Source organism: Bactrocera neohumeralis, chromosome 3, assembly GCF_024586455.1.
Source record: "Bactrocera neohumeralis isolate Rockhampton chromosome 3, APGP_CSIRO_Bneo_wtdbg2-racon-allhic-juicebox.fasta_v2, whole genome shotgun sequence".
Lineage (NCBI taxonomy): Eukaryota > Metazoa > Arthropoda > Insecta > Diptera > Tephritidae > Bactrocera > Bactrocera neohumeralis.
The window spans coordinates 40,887,819-40,901,829 of record NC_065920.1 but is presented as its reverse complement, the minus strand read 5'-3'; the positions used below and the strand labels follow the sequence as shown (position 1 = coordinate 40,901,829).

General features: G+C 32.4%; 1 protein-coding gene across 6 annotated transcripts in view; it reads right to left on the bottom strand.

Moving 5' to 3' along the window:
* Window positions 1–5,929: 5,929 nt before the first annotated feature.
* LOC126752527 (disintegrin and metalloproteinase domain-containing protein 10) overlaps window positions 5,930–14,011 on the bottom strand; it is a 364,893-nt gene continuing 356,811 nt past the window's right edge. For 4 of the 6 annotated variants that reach the window (XM_050463404.1, XM_050463401.1, XM_050463402.1 and 1 more), the window contains one exon: window positions 13,328–13,422. Coding sequence is in view for 2 of the 6 variants with exons in the window: in XM_050463405.1 (XP_050319362.1) it covers window positions 13,289–13,422 (134 nt within the window). In the remaining 4 variants the exon portion in view is untranslated. Of the gene's footprint in view, window positions 13,423–14,011 lie in introns of all 6 variants that reach the window. The other 2 variants (XM_050463405.1, XM_050463406.1) reach the window with 2 other exon arrangements.

Below are 14,011 nucleotides of genomic sequence, written 5' to 3'. Positions count from 1 at the left end.
CATGGCGAACGTCCTTGTTGCTGTAAAGTTGAACTCAAAATAGGCTTGTGAAAAGTGGCTGTCCAAGTTCTTCGCAAATAAGGAGGGGTCATTCTTCTAGGGGGATTATTATGAAGTTGCTGTCTAAATGGAAACAGATTATCGAACGAAACGGCGCATATTTGAACTAAATCCGATCACTGTAACACTTTTTATAAAGCATTGAATAAAGAACAAAAAAGCGGAAGGGAGATATTTGGCAACCTTACATATATTTATATATTAGGGTGGCGAGAAAAGTTGAAATCCGGTTGACTGTCTATCTGACTGTCCGTCCGTTCATCAATGCAAGCTGTAACTTGAGTAAAAACTGAGATATCTTGATGAAACTTTGTATGTGTACAAATGATCGGACCACCGCCATGCCCACAAATCGGCTTAACCGAAAGCATATAAAGTGCCATAACTAGGCATTTAATCCAATATATAAAATTCTCGTGTCACGGTGTACGTTATTGAACTCCTCTGAAACCGCTCGACCGATTTTCGTGAATCTTAGCGTGCATATCGGCTAGGGTGGAGAATCGAACAACATCTATTTTTCATCCTCCTAAATGTTAAGGGAAATTAGAAAATTCCCAAAAAGTAACATTTTTCCATACAAATTTTTTTTTCAATTTTTGTTTGTTTTGTTTTTCAATATTTTTATTTGTCAAATATTTGAATCATTCAATTTCGGTCGCATGCTTTTTTTATTCCGGCTATTCAAAAGAAAAATTATTGAAAATTATTCAGTGAAAACGTTATGTTTCACATAAAGTGATCAATTACAGATTGAAATTTCGTACGAAGCTATTATCGATCGGCGTTCCTTTTGCCATCAACGTATGGCAGCCCAAGACGAACGAACGACTATTCCCAGGATGCGATGACATACATGTGGATTTATGGAACGCGGTCAATCAGCAAGCGATCGTCACGATGTCACAGCACGACTTTTCAAACAGCGATGTTTGATGGACTTTATCTTGAAGCAACATATGGTACATATGTACATATATATGGTGCTGTTAGATGCTGGATGTATTCTGTTGAGTAGCAAAAAAAGTTAGCCGCACACAGTAAGCCAGCAATTACAATTGCTGGAACATGTTAATCACTGGAATGAAAATGAAGTACGCACACTTTCCGCTATAAACATTTGGAAAAATCAGCCTTCAAATCCGCGTCTAAAAATTGGAGATGGATCAATTCCGGTGGTTCGATACCAATTCCATCTGTCGTTTATCTATTCACGAAAGATGAACTCATCACGAATGTTCGGACATTGGCCAAATTATTGTAACTATGATTCCTTAAGTGCACGCGCAATGTTAGCTGCCAAAAATACCGATGTTGTTCACTTAATCTAGAAGATTCAAAGTCAAATTCCGGGAGACTTGCGCTCATACAAATCGATCGATCGTCTTGACCATGAGACGAAGCCGCGAATTATCAAGTGGAATTTCTAAGTGCTTTGGAGAGGCTTGGTATGACACCGCATTATTTGCGTCTAAAAGTTGGATCTGTCGTTATTATGTTTCGCAATCTTCAAGCACCGAAGCTGTGTAATGCAACCTGACTGATTGTCAGTTTTCAAAGAGTTCTACAATTTTCCATATCAGTTCCAACGCATTCCGTTTCCAGTGAAAATTGCATTTGAGATAAGAATCAATAGGACACAAGGATAGTCGCTAGAAGTGTGTGGCATAAATTTGGAAATGCTATGTTTTTCACACGGCCGGATATACGTGGCGTGCTCACGAGTTGGAAAACCATCTTCTCTGTACATTTACGCACCGAAACAGAAACAAAAAAATATTGTTTATCAAGCTTCGTTACATTGAAAAAATTTGGAAAAATCGAAGATAAATGATTTTCAACACAATATAAAATCAACTTTCTTTTCATTTCAAAACACATAATTTCAGGCAGGACAACGGCTGCCGGGTCAGCTAGTTAAGATATAAAACTGTAATTTGGTACAAAGGTACAAAAATTTTGGAAAAGTGGGGGTGGCATAGCCCACTAATAAGTTTAATGTACGTATCTCCTAAGCCACTACCGCTACAACCAAATTCGCCCTGCACGAATATTATAAGAACTCCTACCGATAGTGTCAATGAACGAAATCGGATGAAAAACCCGCTCACTCTCCATATAACGGTACTTTTCAAAACTACGAAAATCTCGATAAGTCAATAATCAATGCGCTAGAAACATAAAAATTTGCCGTCGAGATTGTATGATGAGGGTTTATAGGGGCCGGTGGAAAAATTTGGCTTGAATTGTTGTGTTGGATTTTGTAAGCCCGCAATGAGCCTTTTCTAAAATCGTCCATAACATGGAAGGGCATAGCTCCAAATGTTGCGCGTGTTAGCGGACGGATTCATTCGGGTTTTCTGCGATAATCTGTTCCACAGCAACAATGGCGTCTTTAGTGCGCACTACTTGAATATGGCATTTCTGAGGATGCAAATTAATCAACAGTGTAAACATGATGAAAACTGATCCATAGTTGCTGAAATTAGAGATACCGTAGAACGATTACTATGACGATTACTATGATCCGAGTGGTTCTTTTCGTGGAAATAACGTGCCTTGGTACCGATGTAATAAAAAAAGAAGGTGAAACTGCGTGCGAGTTCTCTATCTGACCGAATTGAAAAGGAGTTTATGATTCCTCTGAGACGACAAGACGAGAAACGGTTGATCGATGTGAGATTCGTATAGGAAAGAAGATTATAATCGGCTGTGATGTTATCTTATGTGGTGATGGTACTCTATGATGGCGCCAAGTGTAGTGACATTGCTCTCAGTTGAGTGGTATTAGGTTGTGTCACTATTTTGCCGAGTGATAGAAAGGAAGGGGTAACAGTACTTTCAGAGAAATTTCATTTAGTCGCTTAACAATGTCGACAATATATGGCAATGTTTCTTTTCGTAGGATATTCTAGAAAACAAGAATATATTCGAGGAAATTGTTGACAAAGTTTAATATCTTTTTTTATTATTTATCATATATGCCATATAAAATACTTTGAACATTTTGCGTGATGAAAATGCTGTTTGACCTTAATTGCAAAAAATTTTGTGTGAAATCTGGTCAATCAGCCAAATCAACATAAAATCCGAATATCCTGTATTCGATGAGACCGGAAGGAGACGCTGTATTATGAACTTCTGAAACACCGTGAAAACATTAAGGAGGAATACAACTGACAAAACCTCATCAAACTAAAGCGAGCGATTGCCGAAAAATTCTCGAAATTTTCAACTAGATATATGAGACAAGAATTTTACATCATATTGTATAACGCTGGTCCTCATATTGCAAGACCGTTTAAAAGATGTTTGGGAAATAGCGGCTGATAAGTTATGTCTCAACCGCCTTATATCCAGACCTTGCCCCTTCTGATTATCAACACCTAGGTGACCTCCGAAGCAAATGCAATGGGTGCATAAACTGTCTTCTTCAATTTTTCTCCAAAATGAGTTTAGAACTGGCTAAGCAAAAGACAGAAGTCTTGCTCATAAGTACTAGAAAAGTGGAGGAAAGTATATCTCTTGCCATAGGGGAGTGTGAGATTTATCACAGCCACAACTAAAGTATCTGGAAGTAATAATACAATGGAATACAGGTAAAGTGAATAAAATCCTAAACGCCTTACGAAGAATGATGGCAAATAAAGGATGCGTGCGTTCCAGCCGGCGATGTTTACTCGCAAAGATAATGAGATCGGTTTTATTATACGCGGTCCCAATATGGATCCAGGCGATAAGCACAGTGATCGAACTGTCGGCACTAACAGTTATCAGTGCTTTCCGAAAAATGTCAAGGAATGTTGCTGAAGTAATAATCAGTATGATGCCCATTGACATCCAAGGTGACGAATACGAAAGGTTAAACAAGTTATCCGAGCCGTCTGTAGGAGCCAAAAGAGAGGAGAGAAACAATATGGCAGCAGCGGTGGCAAACCTCTCTCAAAGAACAGTGAACCCACAGACTGATACCTGACATCCATTTGTGGATAGACAGACCACATGCTGGCCACCTAACCCAAAAACTAAGTGGACATGAGTGCTTTAGAAGCTACCTGCCAAGATTCTAACATGACATTAGTCCAAATTGTTCGACGTGTTCAGAAAACTCGTGAAGACTCGTCCCCGCTTTTTAAGTACAAGAGCATAACTTTAAACTACACTCGATGGTAATTTTACCGTGGAAAATTTGACGACACTCATGTGTCAGATCAGATGACTCAATCAGGACAAAACTGAGTCTTATAGAGCAGATTAGACGTCCGTCAATCCGTGCCATAGACTTATCAAGTTGTTCAATAAGTTGTCCCAAAAAATTTTTAATTTGTTGGAACACCCTTCACATGAATGTATGTGAAGTTTCATTTCAATCTGTCAATTCATTCTTTCTTTAGAAGCCATTTGGTGTCGCCGTGTCACAGTATTTTTTACAATGGAAAAATTTGAATATCGTGCAGTGAAAAAGTTTTTATTTTTGAAAGGTGTAGCACCAACAGAAATTCACGAACGAATCTTGAAAGTGTATAATGATTATTCACCTGCAATTAGAACAGTAGAAAGATGGGTTGCTGAATTTAAACGTGGTCATAGAAGCCTTAAAGACGATCCTTGTGCTGTATGTACAAAAAGCGCATCAATACCAGAAATCATAGCCAAAATACAGGATATAGTTTTGGAAGATCGTCGATTGACTGAGAGAGATTTGGTAGAGGCTCTACATATTTTAAGCAATATTTTATATGAAATTTTGGGTTTTAGGAAGCTGTGTGCACAATGAGTGCCGCATTCGCTAACAATGGAACAAGAACGCATTCGAATGCGATTTTCTCAGCAACATTTAGAGCGTTTTAAAAAGGATAAAGTGGATTTTTTCATCGATTCATCACTCTTAATGAGACTGGGGTCTATTACCATGATCCTGAATCAAAACAAGAGGCTAAAGAGTGGTGTGAACCTGGTTGTTCGGCTTCGAAACGAGTTCGTATCCGAAAATCGGCCAGGAAGGTTATGGCATCAGTTTTTTGAGATGCGAGATAAATTTTGTTTGTGGATTACTTGCAAACTGGTAAAGCAATTAATTTTGCATATGATTGCAACCTTTTGGACCAGTTGAAAGAAAGAATTCGTGAAAAAAGATCCGGTTTGCGGAAGAAAAAAATCTTTTTTTATCAGGACAATGCACCGTGTCACAAGAGCATTTTGACAATGGCTAAAATCCATGAATGAAAGTTTGAATTGTTGGAGCATCCAACTTTTTCATCAGATTTGGCCCGCAGCGACTTTCATTTGTTTCCAGAACTCAAAAAATGTATGCGTGGCAAGCCTCTTTCATCAACAGAAGAGGTCACAACGGCTGTTGTTTTACGGACCTTCCGAATTCTCACTTCAGGGATGGGATCCACAGATTGTAGGATCGTTGGAGCAAGTGTATTAATGTTCAGAAAGATTATACAGAATAATAAAGTGTATTTTGAATCTTAAAATTGAGTTTTTCTTATCAAACGACAAAACTTTGTGAACAACCTAGTAAATGTCGTATCACTCCCAGGAAGTAATACTCAATCAGGATCAGTGGGATTGTCGGGAGTTGAGAGTAGGTTAGGTTTGGCGGTTTGAAGTTCCTCGCTCCCGCTATAGATGCGCCAAGAAGAGTTGTTTGAAAAATGAAAATTTGAGCATCAGACTACAAACCTTTGTAAACATTTCTGTTGCAAATATTTTTAAGTAGGGTTGTCACCACTTTGAAACATTTAATTACATTTACTGCCACAAAATTATTATTAGCGATACCTATGATTTAGACAGAATAATATTCGGTGGGAGCAAATGGTATCCGCAACAACAACGCCTTGCAAGAAAACACGAAAACTTCACATTTTTCAATATTTATTTTTATAAAATAGTAGTTTTTTTATTGTTATCCATTTCATGTTTACGACAAGCTTTTGTTTTGTAATATTTTTGTATTGATCTTTGTATCTTCTCTAATTAATTTGTTTTTACATTGTAATTCTTCAATAGCTTAAACGAATATTCACCTCAACTCGCTTTCCATTTAATACTAGTTTTGTTTTAAATTAATAGTATATGTTCTTTTGTTGTTGTTGCTATTTGAGAAATGAAAAACTAATATGTACCATAGTTAAATGTGCTTTCCTTTGTATTTGTAGTTCTCTTTTTATTCAATTTTATTAACTCCAAAACACACACATTCTCGTATTTCTGCTTGTACATATGTATGTATGCATGTAAGTATGTTTGCTTGTATGAATTGTTGCCAATAAATTTAAGTGTTGACTTTTATCTACATATATCTTGCCTTCGCTTACACTTAATTAGAGTTATTTATATATATATATATGTTTTTATTATTTTATTTAATAAGTTTCTTTAATTCGCACTTAGAGGCTAATATGCACTTACTACTTAGCTTTTATACGCATTCATATTTATTTGCATAATTATTTATATTCAAATATCTCTTTTGCTTTATTTATATTAAACTTACTATTTTTAGAGTTCAATATTTACAGTTAGAATATCTTTGCATATTTTCTTGAATTTATTTTTTCGCGACTTTATTTCTTTCTTATTCTTTAACACTTTGTAACTTTAAGTTTCATATTACTATACACTTTCTTAAGAATCTCTTCACGCGTTTTGTATTTGTTTGTTTACTTTCGGTGCTAACCTTACCTTATTTGCTTTTTACATTTTTCTTTGAGCAGAGTTGTTCAATATTTCCAGACAATCATTCATTCGTGTAGCAAAATTAAAAAGGTCATAAAGTTAGTACTGAAGAAGGTTTATTTGGTTCATATCTCTAAACACTTGTAAAAAAATAGAAGAACTTTGAATAACTTCATAAAGAAAATAGAGGGAAATATAAAAGATTATACTAAAAAAATATAATTTTATAGTTTTTTAACTTTCATCGATTGATGAAACTTGTTTTCATACTCCAATTCTTTATATATTTTAGATTTTTTTTTTAATTTTGAAGTTCCGAAAAGTCAAATAAATAATTATATGTACTTTTTTTATTTCTTTTTTCAATAAATAAATAATAATAAAAATAACTAACACTCTCAGTTGTTAAAATTAAAAAAAAATAGAATTTAAATAAATTTTGAAAGTAGGAAATATTCTTAATACATATAATATAAATGTTTTCTTGCTTTTTTTCGGCTTCTGCACATTATTTTTAAACAACTTTAATTGATCTGATGGAAATGTAAATTATTATTACCCAGAAATTGTAATTAAATTTTTTTAAGTTTTTTTTCAAAACCACAAGCCTACGAGTGGTCCAAAGCCTACAAAGACGGTCGAGGGATCGTTTAAGGCATGCCTCGTTCTGGACGACCTTCGACCTCTTCAACTGATGAAAATATTATAAAAGTGAAGGATTTTCTGCTTGAAAATCGTCAGACGAGTGCGATCGAATGATTTTAGTGGATTTTTTCGGTATGAACCCGTTCTGATTTTTAAAAAAAATACCGTAAACAGGTCTCTTTGGACATCGTTTCACTAACAAATTGAAAACGGAGAAAAGAGTAGAATCTAACATTTGAACACCTTGGAATTCCCAAGCATCCACTTACAAATTGGTACTGACAATTTAATGCAATTTTAGTGAAAAAATATGACCTTTGTCTTTATTATATCATGGTCAGAGGAAAATATTTAAAATTACTCATTGAATGAGCGAGTTTTACAATTTCAGTTGGTGGATATAGTGAAATTATTTACGGAAAAATTTAATTTGTTTTAATTCGGTAATATTGGAATCCAACCCTCCTTCAGTCCTCAGAAAACATTGCCTAGGGAGAAAACGCAACTTGGTTAGACATACCAGAAATCATAGAGTTCACGTACAATCTGTCAAATTTCGATATTAATTCAATACAATGCTTTTAACTTGTTTCGTTGAAGATCATTCTAATTCTAAAATTCCCAAGCGAAAATCATGTCAAAATTATGAATAACCATCAAAACAATGCTGTCAGATCAAAATTTGTTCAGAGTTTGCTTGATATCTGTTCATTCCCGCATTTGCGTGAATAAACGATTTAAAAATTACAAATAACGCGGGATCCAAGAAGTACTTTTTAGTACAATAGCCTAGACAAATCACGCGTGAGTCGTGTCAAGCTTGACTCAACTTATGGTCAACTTAAGCGTACTTTTCGCATCACATCACCCATATTGAGACCCAGCGTACATTATGTGATAATATTCAACCGAATAGACCACTTCTAGCATGCAGTGAAGAAAATATAGCTGAGAGTGTACATGAGTCAAATTTTTTTCAGCTATGAGGCCCATTTCTGGGCAAAACTGCCGCATTTGGGACAAACAGAAAACTGAAAAGATTCAAGATCTGTCATTTCATCTAGAAAAAACAACGGTCATTGGTCCCTATTTCTTCAAAAATGATGCCGACTGTTTTACGTGAGAAATTTAAGCTCGTGATCTCGGCGACATTTGGACTAATGGATTTTGTGCAGGCCGAGTGGCCACCAAGATCTTATGATATAACACCGTCAGACTTTTTCCTTCTAAAGTATACGCGGACAATCCCGCTTCGATTCAGGCCTTGGAGCAAAACATCTCGCGTGTTATTTGTCAGTTACCAGTCGAAATGCTCGAAAGGGTCATCAAAAATTATACTCAACGGATAGACCATCTGAGACGTCACCGCGGCCAAAGAGATAATCTTCAAAACATAAATGTCAACGTATGTTCTTGCGAATGATAATAAACATTCTCCATTATATTTGAGGTTTATGTATTTTTTCATTGAAAAGAATAAAAGTATTTCTTAAAATACCCTTTGAAAAGATACCACGATACCAAAGATTAAATAAAAATTTCAGTATTAAATCTAAGCTGCGAATATAAATAAAAAATTAATAAAACTTATTAAAATAAAAAAATTAATAAAAATTATTAAAATAAAAAAATACCGAAAGTGAAAGTTTAAAGAATTATGTAGGTATGTATTTTATACTTTAAGTTAATTAATTCATTTGAGAATTTTATATGAACTTTTCACAAACAATACATATCATTGTGAAATAGTACAAGTTTCCAAAACGTATATTTAAGCGATTCTGCTTATATACCGTTACCATTTAGTTGAAAGACATAAAATTTGCACAAAAACATTCCTCCATTAAAAATCAAATGTTAAGCCAAACGCATTTTTTTCGAAGATCAAAATACTTCACGCATAAAAAAGTAACTGAACAAAATAATATCAAGCGAGAGTTGTAAAATGTAAAAAATACAAAACATTATAAATTTCTATAATAAAAGCATATTTATTTACTACAATAACGGACAGTGATGAGCTACATAATTTCCAAAATAGGCTATCATAATATGAAATATTTATTTTTATATATGAAAACAAAGTTTTGCACAACTTCGCCGTTAGGTGGGTTTGAATACATTCATAAAATTTCATAAGCAGAGTTTTCTAGCATGCAAGGTAAAATATGATTGAATTTCATTACAATTTCATATGCAACACTTTGTAGCACTTTAATTTCATATGTTTATCGCTAAAAATACTAAAAACACTTTTTAACTATCGAAATGGAATTCAAAATAGCACTTAAAATACAAATGCGCTCATTTATCGCTCATATTGACACTTAACGCTTAGCTAATGTAAAGAAATAAGGCTAAAAAGTCTATGAGGTAAACATAAACACAAATTTACTTTTTTAGCATACAAAAATACTTTTTTTCTATTTAGCATAACAAAATGAGTAAAACGTTTACAATTTTGTTCGTAGTGCGGAAATTTTACTTTATAAAAAAGATAAGTATTAATATATACAACTCGTTTGAGTGCATAATTCATCTTTGTTCTTCTATTCTTAATGTAGAGTCGCACATGCTCACGAAACTTATAAGTAATAATTATTTTCTTTTTATAAAAATAATGAACGCATTAAAGCAAATTTTTTGTGGTATTTATGACTTTCTATGCTTTAAGATATATTATTTTATACATATATGTATTTAAGTGTATACAAACGTTAAGCATTTAATACTAAACTAAAATATATTTAAAATAATGAGGCATTCACGACGAAAATTTTAAGAAACAAGCTTATTTTAATTATTTATATGTATTTAATGCAGCAATGTAGCGTATTCTTTATAAGTAATCAGTGGTCAGAATATAGAGTAGAGCCGGGGCAGCAGCCAAGATACTTAGCGCTAAGAAAGTATTGTAGATTTTTCGAAATTCATTTTATATCTCTACATTTATTATAAAATATTTCACAAATTCTTGTAAATATTTAAAAACATATTTAAAATTATTTTCCCGATAATTACTATAGTTAGCTTTGTTTCTGAAGTGCTAGTAGCTCCCAGCCACCAGGAAGAAGAAGAATGCGAAAAAAGACAAGTTACTCTCACAAAGAGCGAGCTAACGTCAAAGTAAAGAAACGAAAAACTAGCAGGAATTAGTTAGAAAATATGAAAATGTTGTTCTTTATAATCACATCATATCAAAGCTTGTAAATTAATCAATGGAATTTTTATTTTCACAATTAAAAACTATTAAACTGATAAAATTAAAAAAAAATCAAACATACATAAATCGCTTCTTCACACATGTATTTAACAGCTGTTGCTTCGAAGGGTTATTTCCAGTTAGCAGCAATGTCACTGGCAGAAGTTAACAGCTCTCTCTGCTTTTACGCTCTCAATTTGTGCTCTCTTTTGCTAAATTCTTGGGTTAGGTAACGTTTTTCCAGCAGAAATTTGACGCGGTAGTGATAGTTAGCACTTGAAAATCAAATCGGATAAACCTATATTAATTTCTTTTGTGATTCCATGTGTTTTTGAAGTAAACAAATCATATATAATATTATAGTTTTCGATTTCTAAAACTTTAGATTTCAATTAATATAATACAATAATAATAATAGCATAACATTAGCATAAATAGCAACTAGATCCTTGGACAATTTATTGAAAATCCTCCGAGCATTATTATTTTTACAACAAACATAAATCAGTTTGCGCTCAAGGCAATCATTTTTCTTTAAGAAAATGTTTTTAAAAACAATAGCGGGTTTTCCACTTTCTCTCAGGATATAGTTAAAAAATATGAAATCATCATTAAAAATAAGAATAGAATTTTTTTAATAAAATATTAACGTATAACTTTTTCCAAATAGTTAATAAATTGAATTTTAAGTTCTCAAGCTTTAAGTTTTATGAAAATTTGCTGAAGCACTCTTTTGAAATACTAAATTATTTACTTTATTTATTTATTTTTTAAAAATAAATTATTTTCTTCATAATTTTTTTTTACTAATTGCAAATTTTTTCAAATTTTATTTTAGCACTAACTCTTTAATACTTTTTGCAAAATTTTATAATTTTTTAACTTGAAAGAAAATTTCAAAATTTTTATTATTTTTTCTAGTAAAAAATATTTTATTACTTTTTAATATTATTTTGCAAGATAAGTTCGGTTCGAAAGATAAGTCTTCAGCGAATTCGAAATGTTTTAAGATATTGGAATTTTAAAGTAAACTCTAATCTTCAGAATTTTTTTTTTAAGTTTTTAATTAACAATTTAATGTTTTATGATATTGACAATACATTTTTAGATATATGAAAGTTATAATTTTTATACCTAAACCGTTTTACATGTTTTTTGGCAAATTAAAATTTGTTGCTTTAAAATATTTTACATAAATTATTTTTTTTAGTTAAAACGCATATGAAATTGCTTTTCTTCCTCCTACATACTCTAGATCAAGGCTGCCTGCCCATTTAACGCCACTTTCCAGTAAAAATAAAAGTTAGTCATATAAAAGTCAAATTTTTACACTCACGTTTTTCTTGTTTTTTTGCTACTAAAATCGTTTTTTAACAAATGTGTGATGTAATTAAGATTGTAGTTTTTGAAAATATTAAAAAATTCGAACACTTTTCTTTTCATTATGCAAATTTTTGAGCTACTGCCACCCATCAAACACAACTACAATGAAAATTTGCAATTTATATACAACTTGGTTCACATTCAAGGTTCATCAGAGAAAAGATCACACCATTCTAAATTAAAAAAATAAAATTGTTGTGCGTTAGTAAGTCGCTGTTTGGGTAAAAAACTTATAGAAACCTTGACACAATATTTTTGGTAGGTAATCATAAAATTTAGGTATTAGTTTCGAACTGAGCGCTGACTATTCGATTATTTAACAGAAAGAAAAAATTGAAAAAGTAGTTGTCATGTAAATGTATTTAACAATCAGTTTTAAAAAAGTTTAAATAATTTTCAACTAATACAACTATATCAACACAGAAGTTATGAAGTGAATTTACTTATAAAAAAAATTATATATGAAGTATAAAAGAGATTTTTCTTTTCCTAACAAACAATCCGTCGGTGCAACTACGTCACAACGTGGCAAGCGGCGCAATCTTGTACCCTATGAACCTTGCTCCATACCCTTCATTAGTAGTAATATTGAACTTTACATATCTATTTGTTTTATCAGTGATGTGAAATTAAATTTATGTCTACAGTTTTTGTTATCAATATGCTTTATAGTCTTTTTAACGTGCTGGTGTTTGGTTTCTAAATATTTCTTTCAAACACACACATTGCTTACTATGCTTCTTAACTGTCTTACTTGTAATGTTCTGCACAAAATATCAATTTGTTGTTGTTTTTACTTTTAATTTACATCATAAATTGTATTAACTATATATTTTAGTATTATGCCTTTTTTCATCGCAATTTATTCAACTTCGAAATATACATTTTTACCTATGCTTACACACTTTTTCACTATTTACTTTAGTTTTCTTACTCTCAATTTATTATTTCATATATCTTTTAATTTTTTTGATTATTTTTATGTACTTTTTTGTGTATTTTGTATATCAATTAATTTAAAAAATATATATATGTATGTATATTTATGTATTTTATTTACTTTTTGTTGGTTTCTCTGTTGCCTTTGTATTGTATTTTTTTGTTTTTTTGTTTCTTGCTTTTTTATTCAATTTAATTTTTTTTTATTAATTTTTTGTGTTTACTTTATATAATAATAATTAGCGTAAAAAGTACATTTACATTTAATTTGAGTTCATTTGATTTTTGTGTTGTTTCTGCAGTGGTTTTTGTTGCTGTTGATTTTTGCTGTTGCTGCTGCTGCTGCTCTGCTGACTGCCGTTGCTGCTGTCAAACTTTGCTGTTGGGTGGGCGTGTGGTCGCCTCATACGCCCCCCGCCCCAGCGCGGCATAGGCATCCGCATACAGCTCGGGATTATGCAGCGATGGCGGCCGATTATAATTTGCTGGTTGCGGAACGACGGCTGTGCGTTGGCGTTGAGGAGAAAAGTAAAGCAAATTAGCATAATTATTATTAATTTTATTTGATGGAAAAATGTTCATAATGAATTTCGTTAACTTAAATTAGTAAAATAAATAATTGCACATACATACATACATACATTGCGGTTATTAAAATAAATTGGTTGCTTCAAATGAGTTGCTGGCACGCAGGTTAATTTTGTTATTTCTTGCAGGGTTGCGTTTTCAATATTTCAAATTTTCAGTATTTAAGGTAAAAGTTATTAAATTTTAAATTTATTTGCGCTCGTTTGATCTCAAAAATATGTTGACAAACTAGCAATGTTGAACTGTTTCTGGTTACATTATTTTGTTTACCACATGTGTGGGGAATAATGCTGCGTTGTGGTACTTTACATTTTGTCAAGATTGACATACAAGGTGCTTCCCAAAGTAAACAGGACTTTTTGAATCTAGCGCCCCCTGTTGGCGCCATCTATATGTCGACTGGTGCGTTAGAATCTGTTATCTTTATTGATTGGCCAGTGAGAATTTCATGACATTTCATTAATTCAAAGTGAAGTTATTGCGTTTTAAGTGTCAGTATGTTTG